At 40.5% G+C, this 17,752-nt stretch overlaps 1 protein-coding gene across 1 annotated transcript in view; it reads right to left on the bottom strand.

Moving 5' to 3' along the window:
• The window catches only part of TTC33 (tetratricopeptide repeat domain 33), a 98,028-nt gene that overhangs the window by 29,878 nt on the left and 50,398 nt on the right, over positions 1-17,752 (bottom strand). Inside the window, exon 2 of the mRNA XM_034773566.1 lies at positions 11,743-11,824. Coding sequence (XP_034629457.1) covers positions 11,743-11,824 — 82 coding nt within the window. The remainder of the gene's footprint in view (positions 1-11,742; positions 11,825-17,752) is intronic.

Below are 17,752 nucleotides of genomic sequence, written 5' to 3' on the forward strand. Positions count from 1 at the left end.
AAAAATTCCCAGGTATGATTCAAATTGCCTACACTAACTCATATAGTTTTCTCTAAGGATTTTCTACCATAGATATCTAAGTTTCTAGCTCTTTTCTGACAGGCTTTTCCTGAAAAATTCATTTTACTCACTGTTTCCTACCTCTCTGTCAAATTTCATTTGGAAGGCAGAAGAAATCTGTCTTTTCTATTCAGTCAAGCTTTCATCATACTGATTACGTAATCTGATTGCAGGTTTGATTCATTTCCCAGTTATAATTAAAACACTTCATTAGTACAAGTTCTTAAATCTATTAAAAAAATTAAATAAAATTTTAAAGGTTTAAAAGTAAAGTTCTATGAAGTAGAAATTCCAGTGTTTGAGGACCCCCTTGTCTAAACAAACATTTCTGTCTTGTCATTTTAAATACATTAGAGAATTACATGATCTCTTTCGAAGATTTCCAGTAGGTGGCTCCTCAGAAGTACAATGGACTTTGTACCATTTCATGCATTAAATTAATGAAGATTCATAGAACTAAGGTGCACTGAAGTTTAATGGTTCTAATTTAAAAAGTTATAAGTATGGCAAATGATTGGAATGACAAAACTATTGTAAAAATTAATTAAAACATGGTAATATTCATCAAGAGGTTGGCTTTACAATCAAATCTAAGAAGTATTATGACCGGTTACTTCTTACTCACATTACTTTGGAATTACTTAAGCCTTACATTCTTGTGAGTCTGACTGAATAAAACCTCTGCTTTAGATGAGCTCTGTGTATTGTTATGATTGGATCACTTTAGTACATGTGAGCACATGCCAAGTCTACTGAAATTGATCCATAAAGTCAGTTTCAAAGTGCTGATGAATAAAATTCTTCCTAATTGTACTCAGCAGTTTTTAGCAGACTCACATTGTAATAGCTAATTACTGTTCCACCAGGCTTTGACCTATCTGCTACTTCTGTCATCTAGTTTTTTGCAATTAACCTAAATTCTTTTGGTGCTAAACCTTTACCATTATGTTTCAGTTTTAAAAGTGATCTTTAAATATGTCTTTGACGTCTACATTTTTCTACTTTAATATGGCCTTTACAGGTCAAAATAAATACTTATAGATAAAAATTAGTATTTATTCTGTTTACTTCACTAGGTGTAATGTTTAAGGTGTTACTAGACATTATAACATTTCATTAATACACAGATTTATAAAAAATGTAAAACCACCTATTATGAGAGCAGTTAGAATGCGGAACACAGAGTCAATATCATATATACATTAATAATACCAACTAAGACTCCAAAAGGAATATAGTAATTGACATACTAGATCTCACAGAGTTCATGTAAAACAGTATCCTGGCTCTGACAATGGCCAGTTCCACATGCTGTCAGAGAAAGAATTCCACAATAGGCAGATGTGGGATAATCTGCCCAGTACGCCCCACATTAGATCTCATCTAAATGCCCAAAAGAGACTGATTTAAACTCTGAAGCATAAAGTTTAATTTCCCTTCCTAACTCCTTATATTCTTGTTATCCATTTATCCAAATAAATGAACAATCCCTTTCTGAATCTTATTAAATTCTTGGCCTTAATGCCTTCCTATGGCAATGAGTTCCAAAGATTAAATGTGTTTTGTGTGAAAAAATATATCCTTTTACCAACTTTGAATTTTCTACCTTTTAAAAGGAGCAATGAGCTCAGGGCAGGTAGAGTCCTCTGTCTGCATGGAACTGCACTGATGGCAAGGGATTCTTTATCAGATACAAGTATCTCCCCCTGCAGCGCTAACGGAAAATCAGGGTCTAAATGCATAAAATAATTGTTCCATGTCTGCTCTTTCTGATTTCTAATTCAAAGCAGCAATAAAACAACGCAACCAGTGCCTACGTCGTCGTACTGACATTGCTAAACTTTAAATTGCATAATACATGAAGATCCTTGTATAACACTTTGAACATATAAAGTACTATCTAAATATTATTATTATTCCATTGGACCCTAGTTCAATGATAGGTAAATATATTTAAAATGAACTTAATACATAAGGGGGCCTAAAAAAAAATTATTGCAAAACCCTGTAAGAAGGTTGTTTGCAGAGATTTCTCCACACCACTTGGAACTTTTTCCCAGTGGGCCATGTGAGTGATTAGAAGATGGCGTAGAAACTATGGTGCAATTAAACCTTTCCTTGTACATTTTGCACTGTAATTTCAAAGGAGGGCATCATATGTTTACTTAACAAAATTTTCTATGTCCTGTCTGTATGTGATTCTGTATGGGCCAATGAGTAACTGAGAGCAATGCAAAGGTTCTCAGTGACTTATGGGGGCTTTGAATCAAGCCCTAGTTAAGCAATTACACACATCCCAGATGGGTTTCTGTAAGCACATACTGTATGCCCTTCACTGACAATTAGGGCATTTAAACCTCATTTTCTCTCTTCGAAAATTCTTAAAATATATTTGTTCAGTAAAATAAAACATATGTTAATGAAAATATGGATAGATGACTGTTCAGTTCCTTTCTGTAAATATTTATGGATTCCTACGGTCTTTAGACAGCATATTTATTTAAACTGTTTATTAAACAACAAAGAAATCTGTACACTTACAATATATTACTTTGCTGCTGACTACATAAACTGGGAAGCTGTTACAAATGAACATAAAATTTCTTTAATAAACCTAACTAATTAAGAGGACTACAGATATGTAAAGATTTACGCAAGTGGTTTCTGTGTTAATCCTGAGAACATACCTAACAGCTATTATTCTTCATGCCTGAAAAGAAAAGATTTGCAAGTGATTCTAAAGAATCCTTGTATCTAATCCCAAGAAATTCTAAATAGGAGTCACGTTCTATAGTGTGTTACTTGTACAATGAGATAGGCAGATTTTTTCCCAAAACCTCAACAATTTTTCTGACAAATTGATCCTTTGTTCAGTGAATGCATTATTGTTCCTCTAAATCTGCAGTTAAAAAATTAATTGTCTGATTTAGCTGCGTAACAGCTTTATTATTTGGTTGGTATGATGGGTTGGAACAAATTACCCAAGTGTATGAAAATACTGTTTAAATATTAACAGTAATATTTTTGGAATGAATTACTCATTCCAATTTTGGCATACACAAGATTTTCACTGCTCAGATTACTGCCTTTAAAAGCAGAAGGGCATCAAATTACACAAAGTTATGCTTACTGGAAGTTAGTTAACACACGTCATACCGTAAATGACATCTGTACTAGCCATTTGCTTGCATTATAAGAATGCTGCCAACTTAGTTAAGGCCCAAAATTTAGGTTTTGTTTTTTAAAAAGGTTTTAGAAAACTGCACAGATAACAAATTATTTCTTTACAATTTTTAAAAATATTTTTATATTTGAACATTCTCCTGCAGTGTTTTGAATGTGATCACAATAGTACTATGCACTGCAAGAGGATCAGAAAGTAAACCTAACTAGAAGCACCACAATGAAATTGACCAATTGTGTTACAATTGTCCAAGTAAATGTGAAAAGCAGGAAGGAAACAAAATAAATGGTGAAAACTAAATGTTATTTAAAAAATTCTTTCAATTTTCAATCTTCTCCAGTGGTATTAAAAAGATAGGCAAGGACACTTTACAAACACATATATTAATCTTGCCAGTATCTTTTTAAATACAAACTATGGTTCCAGCTCTGTAAGTATTCCATGCAGATACCTTTTTCAGATAACACAGACTTAAGTCCCAGCAACATGCAGATGACACACAGCTCTATCTATCCATAACCACATATGACACACCAGTACTATCAAGATGGTCCAGTGTTTGGATGAGATCAGCTCTTGGATGAAGAACAGCTGGCTAAAATTGAACCTGAGCAAGGCAGAGGTAATGCTGGTGGGCAGAAGAAAGTATTCTGAAGAGCCTGCATACACAGTGCCACCTCCGCTGCATAAAGATTCACAACCGGTCAATTCAGTCTGTAGTCTATAAGTACTCTGGGGTTCCTCACTGCCGCTGAGCTTTCTTCACACAGCAACATCCGCAAGTAATGCTTTCTACCATCTCTGCTTGACTAGGAAACATCCTGCCAGATGAAGACCTGGCCTCAGTTACTCATGCTTTTGTTACCTCTCGGCTGGACTATAGCCATGTAATATAACTGGGCATGAAGCCTTTTTGCCCTTAGGAAATCCCAACTACCACAGAATGCCACAGCATATCTCTTCAGTAACACAGGCCACTGGGAACACATCAAACCTGTCCTCCACTTTCTACACTGGCTTCCCATAAATCTAGAATGAACTTCAAGTTCTTGGTCCTTAGCGTCAAGATGCTCCATGGCCTGAGCCCAGGGTAGCTAAAAGATCATCTAAAGCTCCAAGACAAAGCTGGTGGTTGACAACTGCATTCCTCTGGAACAAGGGAACTCTCAACAATAAGCATAAAGTCTTTGCAGGAGATAGAACTTTGTCCAGGGTTGGGCTGAGACTATGGAATGAACTTCCCCAAAAACTAAGGACTGTTACAAACCATACTGCTTTCTGCTCCAAGGGTAAAATGCATTTCTTTGACCGTACCCTTCTTCTAATATAAACAAAGAGAAGCAGGTACATTTATATTTTAAAAAAACAAGAGACACATACTACCAAAACAAGATGCTCTGCTGCATATGCTTCCCCCTCTGTGGAGATGAGAGAACAAACAACATATGACAGATATATAGTCACATTGCTTAATGCACCACTGAAAGGCATTCAGATACTACTGTGGTGAATGTGGTTTAAAATACATAAAGATTAGTATAGAAAAAAAGCCCTGCTGATGGGCCTACTTACATCATTAACAGAGTAATAAACATAGATTAATAAATTCCAAGGCCTGAAGGGACCACTGTGTTCATTAGTCTAAACTCTTTATAACACAGGCCACAGAATTTCCCCAAAATAATTCCTAGAGCAGCGTTTCTCAAACTGGGGTCCGTGGACTCTGGAGTGGCCGGGCAGGCCGAACTAGGTTCCCTTGCCTGAGGACCCTTGGGCCTTTTTGCCTGATGCTGGGGAGCTGTGCCTTCTTCTTAGGCACCAGAGATGTGGAACGGTACTGGGTGGAGCCTGGTGCCGGGGGTGCACTACACGCTGATGTCAAGGTGCTCGCTGATTCCTGGTGGTAAGGCTCGGATGCCAGGCGAAGGGCCGACTCCAATAGGAGAGCTTGGAGACGGATATCCCACTCCTTCTGAGTTCATGGCTGAAAGTTTTTACATATGCGGCACTTCTCCTTTACGTGCGACTCGCCCAAGCACTTGAGACAGAAAAGAGAGAGAAAAGACTAGGCTGACTGGGGAAGCAGCCACAGCTGGGGCCACGCCCCAATCAGGCCACAGTTGGCCCTATAAAAGGGCTGTGAGCCAGGGGCTGAGGCAGTCTCTCTCTTGCTCTGGAGAGAGGAGGACCTGGCTGCCTGGGAGCTCATGGTACAGGGAATGGAACAGGGCTGGGGAAAGGCAAGGGGTGCTCTAGCCTGGTAAATCCCCAGGTTGCGGGCCTGGCTAAAAGGCCAAAACAGGTACTGGGGTTGCAAAGGCAGCATCCCAGAGATAGGTAGAGGCAGCTGGTCCAACCTCCTTGCCAATGATGAGTGGCCATGACAGACTGCAGTCTGCCCCAGTGAATAGGGGCTACATGGTGACTGGCAGTAGCCACTGAGGCAAGGTGGGTGAGAGAGTTGGGGGATCCCCTGGGAGGGGAGACCCAGAGCATGGTGGGGTACTGCTGGGGCAGAACCCCAAAGTAAGGGGCCTGAGGCAAGCAATACATTGGTCAGCAGAGGGCGCTCTGAGTGCTGGATGAGCTAATTCCCAAGAAGACCAGCAGGAGGCGCTGTGCCAGTGAGTCTTCGCTTTGCTACAGCAACCTTACAAATTGCACACAGTATAAACTGATGCAGTATTGTTGTTATAATTCTTTGGGTCTGGTGTACACCTAAAACTTAGGTTTACCAAGCTACTTTGCTCAAGGCTGTGAAAAAATTCATGTCCTATTCAATGTTGTCTTCCACTAGAGATGCAGTTAGGTCGACAGAAGAATTCTTCCATCAACCTAGCCACGACCTCTTTAGGGGGTAAATTTACCACAGCAACAGAAAATCCTTCTATCAGTATAGTAAGTGTCTACACTAAAGTGCTACACTGGCATAGCTGCAGCTGTGACACTGTAGCATCTGTAGTAGCCATACCCTCAGACAGACTAACTGCTCCAAGATGCAGCAGATTAAAGTAACCAGACTTTGGTTATTTTCTCTGACGCTATTTAGAACTTTTTATGTAGCAATGAAAATGTCACAAATCATATAGTTTCTTGCTGCTGCCATTACTTGGAAAAGCTGAGAGCAACAGCACAGAGGAGGAGGCCCTAACTAGGGTTACCTTATTTCAGGTTCTCAAAAAGAGGACATTGGGGGGGAGCAGCAGGGGAACTCAAGGGGGTACCTGCAGCAGGGGCACTCACTGGAGGTGGGGGACAGTGTTGCTTTCTGTCACAGTCTCAAGGCAGCTGTCGCAAGCCCAGGAGGCAGCGACAGCCTTCAGTCAGCGACTCCCTGTAGGACCCCCTCCCCAGGGCTGGGAGCCAGGGCCTGGGTGGGAAAGATCGGGCAGCTGCGGCTGCAAAGAAATAGACCAATCAGCTTCAGATGTAGGGGAGGGCCCAATCAGGAAGCAGATCAATGGAGGCTCTTTCTGAGCTGCAGTGTCTGCTCTGCAAAAATCAGGACATTTCCTTATTTGAAAAATCCACCTGGACAGAGGCTCAAAAAAGAGGCAATGTCCGGGAAAACCCAGAAGTATGGTAACCCTACCTAAAACACAGAGAGTAGGCGAATCCGTAGAGTTATGGTGAAGCGCTTCTCTTCAGCACCCAGGAAGTTCTGGGAGTGGGGAGAAGACAGAAAATCCCTTCTCTTTTCCAGCAATGAGAGGGGGCAGAGCTTCAAACCTATGACACCTAAAAGCCAGAGGCTGATATGCCATGGCCAGACTGAACCCCCAAGGTGTGCTCAGCAACAGCAGCTTGGTAGACCCATTATGCTGCCTTCTGTTCAGCAGATGGGAATGAGGGGGAGAACTCCAGGGCATTTCTCTTGGATCTCACTGGTGGTGCTAACATCCTGTCTAATGTGTCTACCTATGGTCGCCTAGTAGGTGTCTGGTAAATAATATCCATTACTAAATGCCAGCATGCTGAAGCACTGGTGTGAAAGCACAGAAAAGACTAGAGATAGACCTATTCAAATGTTAATGTTCCTGCATCAGCTCCCTAGAGAGGATCTGTGCAGTACCTGACAAAGTCCCTGCTGGAAAATGCCTGGTTCAATATATACTGAGGCATAATGATATAGACAGCTCATAAAATCAATCTGAATTCATACATTTTACATAGACAGATTTCCAGTACTGTCACAAGGGCTCCATATGGAATCAGAATGTCTCCTCCCTATACTGCAGTGCAAACACAATCTCTCTTTCTCTCTCTCTCTCTCTCTCTCACACACACACACACACACACACACACAACGAGCTACTGCCCATTCTGTGTCCTTGTGCACAACACTGAACTCCCTCCACTAGTATGGCATGGGATCCAGTTATGAGAGCTGATCACAAACTTAGTCTTGGGCTTGCAGCTGGAGCACCAACTGAATGGCCTTGCAGAGAGCCCTTGATTATGTTGGTTCTTACACTATTGTTTTGACTATTCGTAGTCTATTATCATGAGTTTTGTGGATGAGCATATAACTCATTAGGAGTACACTATATTCTTCTGCCATTCACACTATACCTATCTTAGGTTTTGAGGGAATTTAAATGAAAAAAGCAGCTTTAATGTACAAGATGAGCCTAGACCTCATTTGTTAAATTCACATGACATGAACAATAAAACCATAATCAAAAAAGAGAAACAGATGTTACTAAAGACACATTTATATGCTAATTTGTTCCACTAAATATTAGCTAACTGTCCCATTATGATAGCATTGTGCAGCATTCATTCTTGTAGTCACTCTAATGACAAAGCCAGCTCAAAAATGCAAAGTAAAGATTATATGAAAACAGACCTAGATTATGAGATACGGTTAGAGCCAGCCTCAGGGCCTTTGAAACAAACAAACTCCACTTCTTGGTCTCTTTTATTCAAGAAATTGCTCAGCCTGCATTTATGTCCCTAACAAGAACCTAAGCAGTTTTCATATTTTAAGCCATTTGCTTTACTTGAAGAACTAAAGGGTTAATTTTCAAAGGTATTTAGGTGCCTAAAGATGCAGACAGGCACTTAGTGGCATTTACAAAAGCACCTAAACCAGTTGGACACCTAACTCCTATTAAAATCAATTGGAGTTAGGACCCTTATTCACTTAGGTGTTTTTATAAATCCCCACAGGGCCTATCTGCATTTTTAGGTGCATATATACCTTTGTAAACCTGGCTCTAAGTATATCTGATGGTATGGTAGGTTCCCCTTCTTGCTTCCTACAGGCTCTGAATAATGCGAAGAGTTAAGTGGCATTTCAGAGAAGCAATTTGTTGCATAAAATCAAGAGGAAAATAATTGACTATGAACTGTAGCCTGATGTGAAAGGAAAAATAAACATCCACTTCTTTGCTCCATTAATGTAAAACAAATTATGTGTGTGTTTCATTAGAAACATTCAGTGGTTTCAAAAGAAAACTATTAATGGATCCTAATGTCTACTCCACTGAAATAAAAGGACCATTTCTAATTAATCTAGGGGCCTACTCCTTTGTTTCAATAGAGCCTTTCTAATGTAACATGTAATATGCATAGTGATGTGTGCCAAATAATTCAGTATCTTTGATATGTTACCCAAGGGAATTCATGAAGAAAAATTACAAAAGCTGTAAAAGTTGTGTCTTAAAACTACTAAAGAACAGAAAGCCACAACTAAAGGAGGACTAAACCTTCAGTAGCTATGCAGAAACAGATGCCACCTTGGTGTTATTTCACTACAACTGGCCTCTGTACATTTGATTATTAATAAACTTCCACATTTTTGAGGAGTCAAACATTCTCCAGCCCAGGAAAAACAAAACATGACAACATCCAAAGAGGGTGAGAGGGAACATCATCACATTCCCATTCAAATGCTGGGAAAATGTTCAGGTTTTTGTTTTTCTTGAGTTTTGCCTTTACTTTTTTTTTTTAAACTGGAAACAGTCAATTACTATAACATTATAGATTCTAACAGTGAATAAAGCATATTTTCCATAAAATAAACAAATAATTTACTATAGCACCATGGGTTTTTTTGTCCTTTTTCTTTTCTGCCCACTAGTCTACATTTTTTTATTTTTCTTCCATGTTTTTCAATAGCCACATTTTCCTTCAGAGTATTTTCCCCCTTTTAACTGTTTATTCTCTTAATCTTTAATCCTCTCTCTTTTCTGATGTGGACTTTCTTCCTCTTTCTTTTACATGCAGTGTTCTCTCTTCTGTCTTTGTCTCATTCCACCCACTGGTCCCTTCCCCTCTCCAATCACCAGCCCTTTGGTTCTTATCCCAATAGGGCACTGTGACAAAACATGATCTATATATATGCTTAATTTCTAAAATTTCATTTGAGGATTCATAGAGATGGAAGTGGGGGAGAGGTGGCTTTTGGTTATCATATACTCCCAAACAATAGGGAAATACCTGGGCAGTAAGAGTCAACAAATACAGCAATTCCAACATTATACCAGAACTATTCACCTTTGGTTACTGGTGCCTAAATTTTACTACGGCCTCTGCAAAGAGCAAGTATGCACCCAAAGTATTAATACAACTGATCTGAGAGAAAGCAGAATGTCTCCCTGGGAAATATACCCCAAGCACACACAAGCCATTGTGAATGTTAATTGCCTTCTTCTCTGCACACCACTGGAAAGTAGGAATATGTATCTTTTTAAAAGGCCAGGGAGAAAGCCTAAGTGGAGAAAGGAGAACATACTGCTGGTGCCAAACTAGGGAATCAGTCAAACACTAGGGTTTGGTTTCTGTAAACATTTAACATTGTTTCTCCAGGTCCTCCACCTCAGCTGGTGGGCTGCAGTCATTTTGTGAAATACCAGAACATATCTGATATATTTGGCATCACAACAGGTATGTCTTACTGTGGTGTGCCTACATTGAGAAGCAGTTTGACAGTTAACGTTGTTTTTAAAAGGTAAGGAGCAAAAAGAAGCAAATCAACCACGTGAAAGGGGAAAAAACCTAAAACATCTTAAATGAAAAACAGAAAATGGCATAACAAAAGCTTAAATGAAAAGTAAAACAAGGTGATAGGATGCTGAACCCACACATCTTGTCTTCTCTCCCTCTAACTGGCTCCTCATTTCCAATTTAAAAATCCACTGAATGTATGTTACAAAAAGATGGAAAATCTTATTTTTTCTACTTAGGCAGGAAGGGGACACAAGCACATGGACATGCATAAAATAATGGTGTCCCATAACTTTGCCACTGAAGCCATACAAAAAGTCACTGTGAGATCAGCAGTTTTCTTAGTCCATACAGCTGATACTGTTACTAACTGGGTGAAACTTTATTATGGGCTGAGATACAACCTAGTTCAAACTGGTGTGTGAATACATCCTTTATTTAAGATAGTTGTATGAGACAGTGAAGGAGCCACACCTAAAACATGGATTAAGACAGTCTGCCAGAAACCAGCACCATGTGTGGTTGTGGCAGGGGGTCACTTGGTATTGCAACTAGGTGTGCATATGGGTGCAGGTGTGTGACTGAACACACAGAAACTAAGAAGAGACAATAACAAAGCAAGAGGCAGAAGCAACAAAACAAGAAAGCTAAGAAGTAGCCTGTGAGCACAGTGTGACATTGGGAAAAACTAGAGAGCTTTGGGTCTGTTGGCTAAAGAAGTCTGGAGCTATAAACTAAGAAACTGCTCCTTTTATTCTTTGTTCCTCTGGCGTTTGGAGAAGCGGGGCTTTGTACATTCTTTGTAAATAAACAAGATTGCATGAAAGAGAATACCAGACTCCATCAATTTCTACTTCTAACTGGAAAGTCGCCATGGCCCCAAAATTTGACTAGCCGCTTGGAGAGAAAAGGGACATTACATATCAAGGTTTCATTGCAGTGTTGGTGGTTGCTGGAGCCTTAACCCATCAAAACAGCCCTGAAACAGAGCCAGGATGGTTGAGACCAATGAATGTATTTGACTAAATGCATTTTTCTCCAAAGTTTGTCTGTGCATTAAGTGGACACCAAAATATGGGGTATGTATTTCGCATAACATATACTTTTTTTTTTGAGAAGGGTGAGGAGAGAGGAAAGAGGTGGCAATAAACTAATACTTCAGTAAAATCATATGGATTATTAATGGCAGATTTGGAGATCTTTACCTACCTGGAGTAATGATAATAAATATAATTTTTAAATGTCTCAATTTAAAATTTTACATTTAGACACTGGCCAAATTCAGACCTGGACAGAGATGTTATCATGGCATGCTTGGCAAGAGTAAAAATACTCTAACCTCTAGAAGATTCCCTGTTATGCTGAAAGAGGAGAGAGGGATCTATCTCTGAGCCTATAACAAGCAATATTTCTTAAATTCAGTGGCCCATGTCCAGTTGTACTCTCCTTTTACATACACAAGTGGTGGCAGGGTTTTAGGCATATTCTGTTTAAGACTACAATATAACTTTGGATTTCTAAATTGACAAAGAATTTTCATGAGTTACCTGTGATTTCATCTCATAAAGTGTAGCATCTTCTGGAGTTAACTGAAGTGCTTCATCCCATTTGTGAACAGCTTCCCAGTACCTGTAGTTGTTAAAACAATATTATGTTCTCACTATGTTTATGAATGGTTTAGACTGGGTATTTCAATTCATATCATCCTCATCACCAAAGTATTGGAGCATCTTACAAATATTAATGAATTTACTCTCAAAACACCACACAATATAGGGAACTATTACCTCCATTTTACAGATGGGAGAACTCAGGTACCAAGAGATTAAGAGGCAGGTTTTCAAGTGCTCAGGCCTGATATCTGGAGTCAGATTTTTTACAAGTGCTCTGAACTCAACAGCTTCCACTTATGTCCAGAGTTTCAAAACAGCTCAGCACTCAACATGCTGGGCTCATTTGGAAAAAATTACTACTTATTTTGATGCCTAAAAGATGAGCTCTCTTGAAAATCTGACCCTGATTGTGGGTGCAGAGCACTTCTGAAAATCTCAGTGACTTGCCATAGGTCCCAGAGTAAGCCCTTGGCAGAGCTGAGAACTAGAACCAGATCTCCTGAATCTTAGTCCAATTCCTTAATTTCAAAACCATCCTTCTTCTCTGTCCCTTGATTTGGGATTAAATAGTAGCTAATCTCTTTTAGAAAAAAAAATGCAATCTGCATCTGATCACTCGACATATATTTCCTTTTAAAATTCTTTCCAGTCTAAGAAGCCTACTGAAATTTGGGCTATCCATTTTATTTTTTCTACTGCAACTAGAGAGACACTCAATGTATAATCACTACATTGCATTTAATCATACTCTATTTTTTTTAAAGATCATATTAAAAAGTAAATCAAATTATCTTTCTTTAATTTCAAATATAATAGAATATTCTGTATAAACTGGAGCACTGACTGTGGTCTTAACATTTAAAGATTCAGTCATCAACGTGACTGGGAAAATATTTAACTGCTTGGCATTAGGTTGTCCTCCAATAGGGAACATGGAAAGAAGCAGACTGAAAAGGAAAAAGGCTAAGGCTTTATTTTTATTAGACAAGTACAACTTAAGCTTAATTGATATATTTAAGATTTTAAACTGATTTAAGTATGTTTACATTAGGGGTTTCCACCAGTGTAATGAGAGAGAATTTAAATCAATTTCATTACACCAGTGCAATTTTTCTAATTCAGACAAGGCCTGAGATAAATACTAGGAATGCTGTTGGATAGGGCTCCACATATTCTCTGATCCCCTGGCTGCAAAATCTACCCCCTCCCACACCCTGAACCCCTCATTCCCGTCCCCACCCCACAGCTCTCACCCCGCACCCCAACCCTCTGCCCCAGCCCTGAGCCCCTCCCATGCCCCGAGGCCCTCATCCCCAGCTTTGTTGGGTCGCGGGCATCAACAATTTTCTCCAACTGGGTCCTCAGAAAAAAAGGTTTAAAACTATTGGTATAGACAACTGGTTCATACATATCCTGATCCACTGCCTGCTTCAGTTAATGGGAGTTTTTCCATTGACTTCTATGAGTTTTGATCAGGCCTATACTGTGTAAACTTTAACTGAATGTATCTATTTATTTTAAATATACAGCCAAATTAGCCATGTATACATGCATGCACAGTGGAGCCTACCTTTCTCATGGCTCAGTGTTAAAAATATCACATTTTTACACCAATAAACTATTGTGCCTGTTAAATGCAATTTTCAAATGCACATAAAGTGATAAAATCATAATTATTTTTTCCACTGCATTCAAAGGCACTTGTCCTCAAGGAGGGCTTTCTCTCTGATAAATTTCAGCTTTTAACTCAACTGCTTAGGTGCTAGAGTTATTAAAATTAGTCACAAGATAGATATACTGCAACTTTTTATATAATATGTATAAAACTGGAAAAATTTTACATACACACACACACACTTTTCATACTCAAAACAGCTTTCAGGTTTTTTTATCCTATCTTTCTTTAAAAAAATAAACAAACAACACACTCTGGCAGGGACAAGGTCTGGAAAATTTCAGCCCAACAGATGAAGATTTCAGAACTTTATGAGTGACTGAAAACAGGTTATAATGGAAACTCTTGGGCAATCTTAAACTATAATTGTCACTGGTGCTTCAGCTATAATTACCCTTTTAAAAAAGTTTACAGATGAAAATGGCTGACAACTATGTTTAGTATTCAAGTTAAATATAAGCCAAAGGGATGTTTCAATGTGTTTTCACATTTTCTCAAAGTTAAACAACCAACTTAGTGTTCATTCTTAGTAGACAAGTGCCCAGACTTCAGAAAACATCACAACTGCTGGCAATCTCAGCCAGGGTAGCAAGATGTCTTTTAGACTGTCAGCGCTTTGGGGCAGGGACTGTCATTTGCTATATGTTTGTACAATGTCTAGCACAGCACTATCATAATATAAATGTTAAATACAAACATGGATTAGATAAGCATGGAAACCCATGAGTAATCATAAGTAAGGCTGCGGGTTTGTCACAGAGGTCACAGAACCTCCATGACTTCTGCAGCGGCTAGCGGCAGTTCAGGCAGCCCCCGCGCCAGTCACACCAGCTACTGCTGGGGCAGTCTTGGGCCACCGCGCCCCCCCCCCCAAGCAGCAGCAGAGTTTGGGTGTGGAAGGGGGCAGGGGATTGGGGCACGGGATGGGGTGAGGCAAGCTCTCGGCGGTGCTTACCTGGTGGGCTTCCCAGAAGCAGTGACATTCCCCTCGCTCAGCTCCTACGCAGAGGCATGGCCAGGCAGCTCTGCGCACTGCCTCTGCGTGCAGGCACCACCCTCACAGCTCCCATTGGCCGCGGCTCCTGTGAAGCCACCGCTCTGGGCAGAGGCAGCACACAGAACTGCCTGGCCATGCCTCCACCTAGGAGCTGGGCGAGGGGAATGTTGCCACTTCCGGGGAGGGGCAGAGCCAGGTAGGGAGCCTGCTGGCCCTGCCAACTCCCCCCAGCACCAGCGGGGGTCCCAGGCCTTGCGCCGCGGCCTCTGGCTCACACACCGCCCCCTGCCCCGAGCACCCATGGCACCCCCAGGCAGCCCCCCCAAGATTTAGTCAGGAGTATATAGTAGAAGTCATGGACAGGTCACAGACCGTGAATTTTTGTTTACTGCCTATGACTTTTACTAAAAATACCTGTGACTAAAATGTAGCCTTAATCATGAGACATGTAGGCAAGGAAGCGTAAGGCAAGCGGCACTACTGCCAGTGTAGCAACGGCATATGGAAATGAAAAGCATGTTTAGAAGCAAGCTAAGGTCCAACAGAACTCTGTAGGGAACTATGTGACAACTGCAAAACAAGAAACTAAAGTAATGACACTGCATCTGACCAGAATGAATGGTAGAAGTGGACAGGCAAAAAGATGAGTGAAGAGACAAACTGAATTTGTTGGCTGTTTTAAATCTTAATTCGCTGGTTCAGGATTGGTGGTTTGCCCTAAAAAATGTAAATAATGGATTTCAGAAATGACAGGGGCATAAATCCGAAGGGTGCTCTCCCAGCTGTTGGGACAGAATGATGAACATTAATTTCATTAGCACTTCTCTCAGTTCAGCCTATGAACTTAAGGCAGAGTGATCAAAGAGGAAAGATCACTGTGGGAGAGCAGCACTCGAAAACTACCTACTTGAACTGTAGGGAAAGCAGAATAGGATTGAGACCTATTTGTGGGTGGGTGCTGTACCAACTACAGAAAAATTACTAGTACTTCTGACCCCACCACTGATTGTTGTTGCTTATGTATAAATATTACATTTCCAGTGTAATTCTTCTGAACCTCTCTCACAGCATTAAGTTTACTGTTAAAAATGTAAATACATCCATTAGTACACAGGTTCTCAAACTGAGGTGGGCGGAGCACCAGTGGTCCGCGAGCTCCATTCAGATGGTCCGCGGATAGTTCTCTCTATGGTGTGCGCCTGGGTGGCCGCACACAAGAGACTGAAGGGCCACCCACCTAATTAGTGGAGCCACACAGGCGCGGCTCCACTAATTAGGTGCGTGGACCTGGAGAAGACGCACATGTAACATGAGGTGGTGGCCTTGGGGGCGAATAGGGGGTAGGTGCGAAATGGCAGTGAGGTGAGAAGAGGGGGTGGTGGGAATTTGGGATGTGCAGGGCTTCAGTGGTCAGAGAAAGAGGCAACTTTCCGCAGCTCGAGGGCTGCAGCTGCTGGGGAGAGACGGCCCTCCTTCCCAGCCCCAGCTCGGGGGCTGCCACAGCGGGGGGGCAGAGGGCACATCCATCGCATTTGAAAGGTAAGACTACTGATATTAAAATATGAGTTGTGTGCTTTTATCTGTAGAACAAAAACACGTTAATTATTATTAAGGTTTTGTTTTTTTGTATAGTGCTTTTATACAAAGTGCTTTACAATAGTTAGCTAATGGTACAAACAACATTTGGGAAGATCATTAAGTGGTCTGCCGAGACCCTCAGCAATTTTCAAGTGGTCCGTGAAAAAAAAAGTTTAAGAACCATTGCATTAGTAGAAAATTTTCTTTTACAAATATGCAGAAAATTCATACACGTTAATTTTAACAAAATTATGCCATTGTTGTTCCACAAACAAAACTGAGTATTATCCTCAAAGATGAAACATGCTGTTTGGTGTAATAATATGCAGCATAGGGGGGGAAATCTCTCTTCTATAGAGTTTTACTTCTAATCAAAAGATTTCTTGGCTCATTGTTTTAAAAGAAAAAGTGTATAGTTTATTAAATGTCAGACATGCTATTGAAAAAAATTGTGTGGGGCTATAAGATACAGATGTAAAAGCTGATATTCCAGTAAATGTTTGATGAAAACCACACATTCTGTTTGTAATAAAAATTAAGCTAACTCAAGAACAGTTATCAAACTACACAATAAACTACCCTCTCTATACCAGTCAGCATCTCCTAGTGTTTTTCTTTTGCATCTAACTGGTATAAAACTTTAGTGAAGAGTTATCAGTGGAAAATGAATTTGTAACAGTAAAGGTACATATTCAGTATAATCAGACCCTAAACATTATAGCTGCTTTAGGTTTAATTAACTAACACTGACTCCAAACTATCTGTAGATTAACGATCCCCTCTCCTTTCTCTGAGAGTCTTAGGAAACTTGTCCGGATATGCAGCATTGATCCTGCTCTTGGTACACAACCTAGGGAACCCGTGAACGTTAGAAGACACCTCAATGAGGGGAATCTGACCTGTGCATGAGGGTGATGATAGAGAAGTGAGGATTCAGTGTAGGAGATCTGTGGGGAGAAACCAAAGGAATTGGAGCTTCATTCTGAAAACCCACAGGCACTTCACCAGAGCAGAGTCCCTTTCATTTACTCTTCTTCTAACCCAGAGCAACTGGAATGCTCCCACACACACGTGCCAAAACAGGACTAGCAAAATAAATGTATTTTTAAACTGGGTAATTAACATTAACTCCATATGATTGGTGCTGGTCATCCTGATGATTGTTCATGATTCACAGGGGAGGAAAGTGGGATGCTCAAGAATAGCTTGAGCTGCAGAAGGAGAAGTTGGGGGCAAGCATTAGAGTTTCCCAACCCTCTCCATCTAGTAAACCTCATAGGGCTCATCAGAAGGGGAGTTCCATTGCTGACCAGAGGAGGTTCATCAGATGAAGAAGAGCTAGTGTTCCCAGCCACACATACCATTGGGCAGTTCTTAAGCGCATGCAAAGTAGGAGTAACCTCCACCTGAAACCCACTTTCATGGCTCCCCAACCAATCATCGAGTCATCGTGGGACAGCATGTGGACATGGGGCAGGAGTGGATGTCCTACTCAGGGGAGTTGGGGTGCTGCCAGCAATAAGGGGCGAGGGGTTCAGGAAGAAGCCCCCAAACCACAGTTTATTTATTCTATTATTATTTTAAAAACAAAGGAAATTCTAACACAAAATCTCTACTAACATTAATGTTGCAGGCACATATCAGTGGTTTATCAGTGATTAGAGTAGATATTACCTTCTGTGGCATATCAGGCA

Source organism: Trachemys scripta, chromosome 6 (genome assembly GCF_013100865.1).
Source record: "Trachemys scripta elegans isolate TJP31775 chromosome 6, CAS_Tse_1.0, whole genome shotgun sequence".
In the NCBI taxonomy this organism is placed as follows: Eukaryota; Metazoa; Chordata; order Testudines; family Emydidae; genus Trachemys; species Trachemys scripta.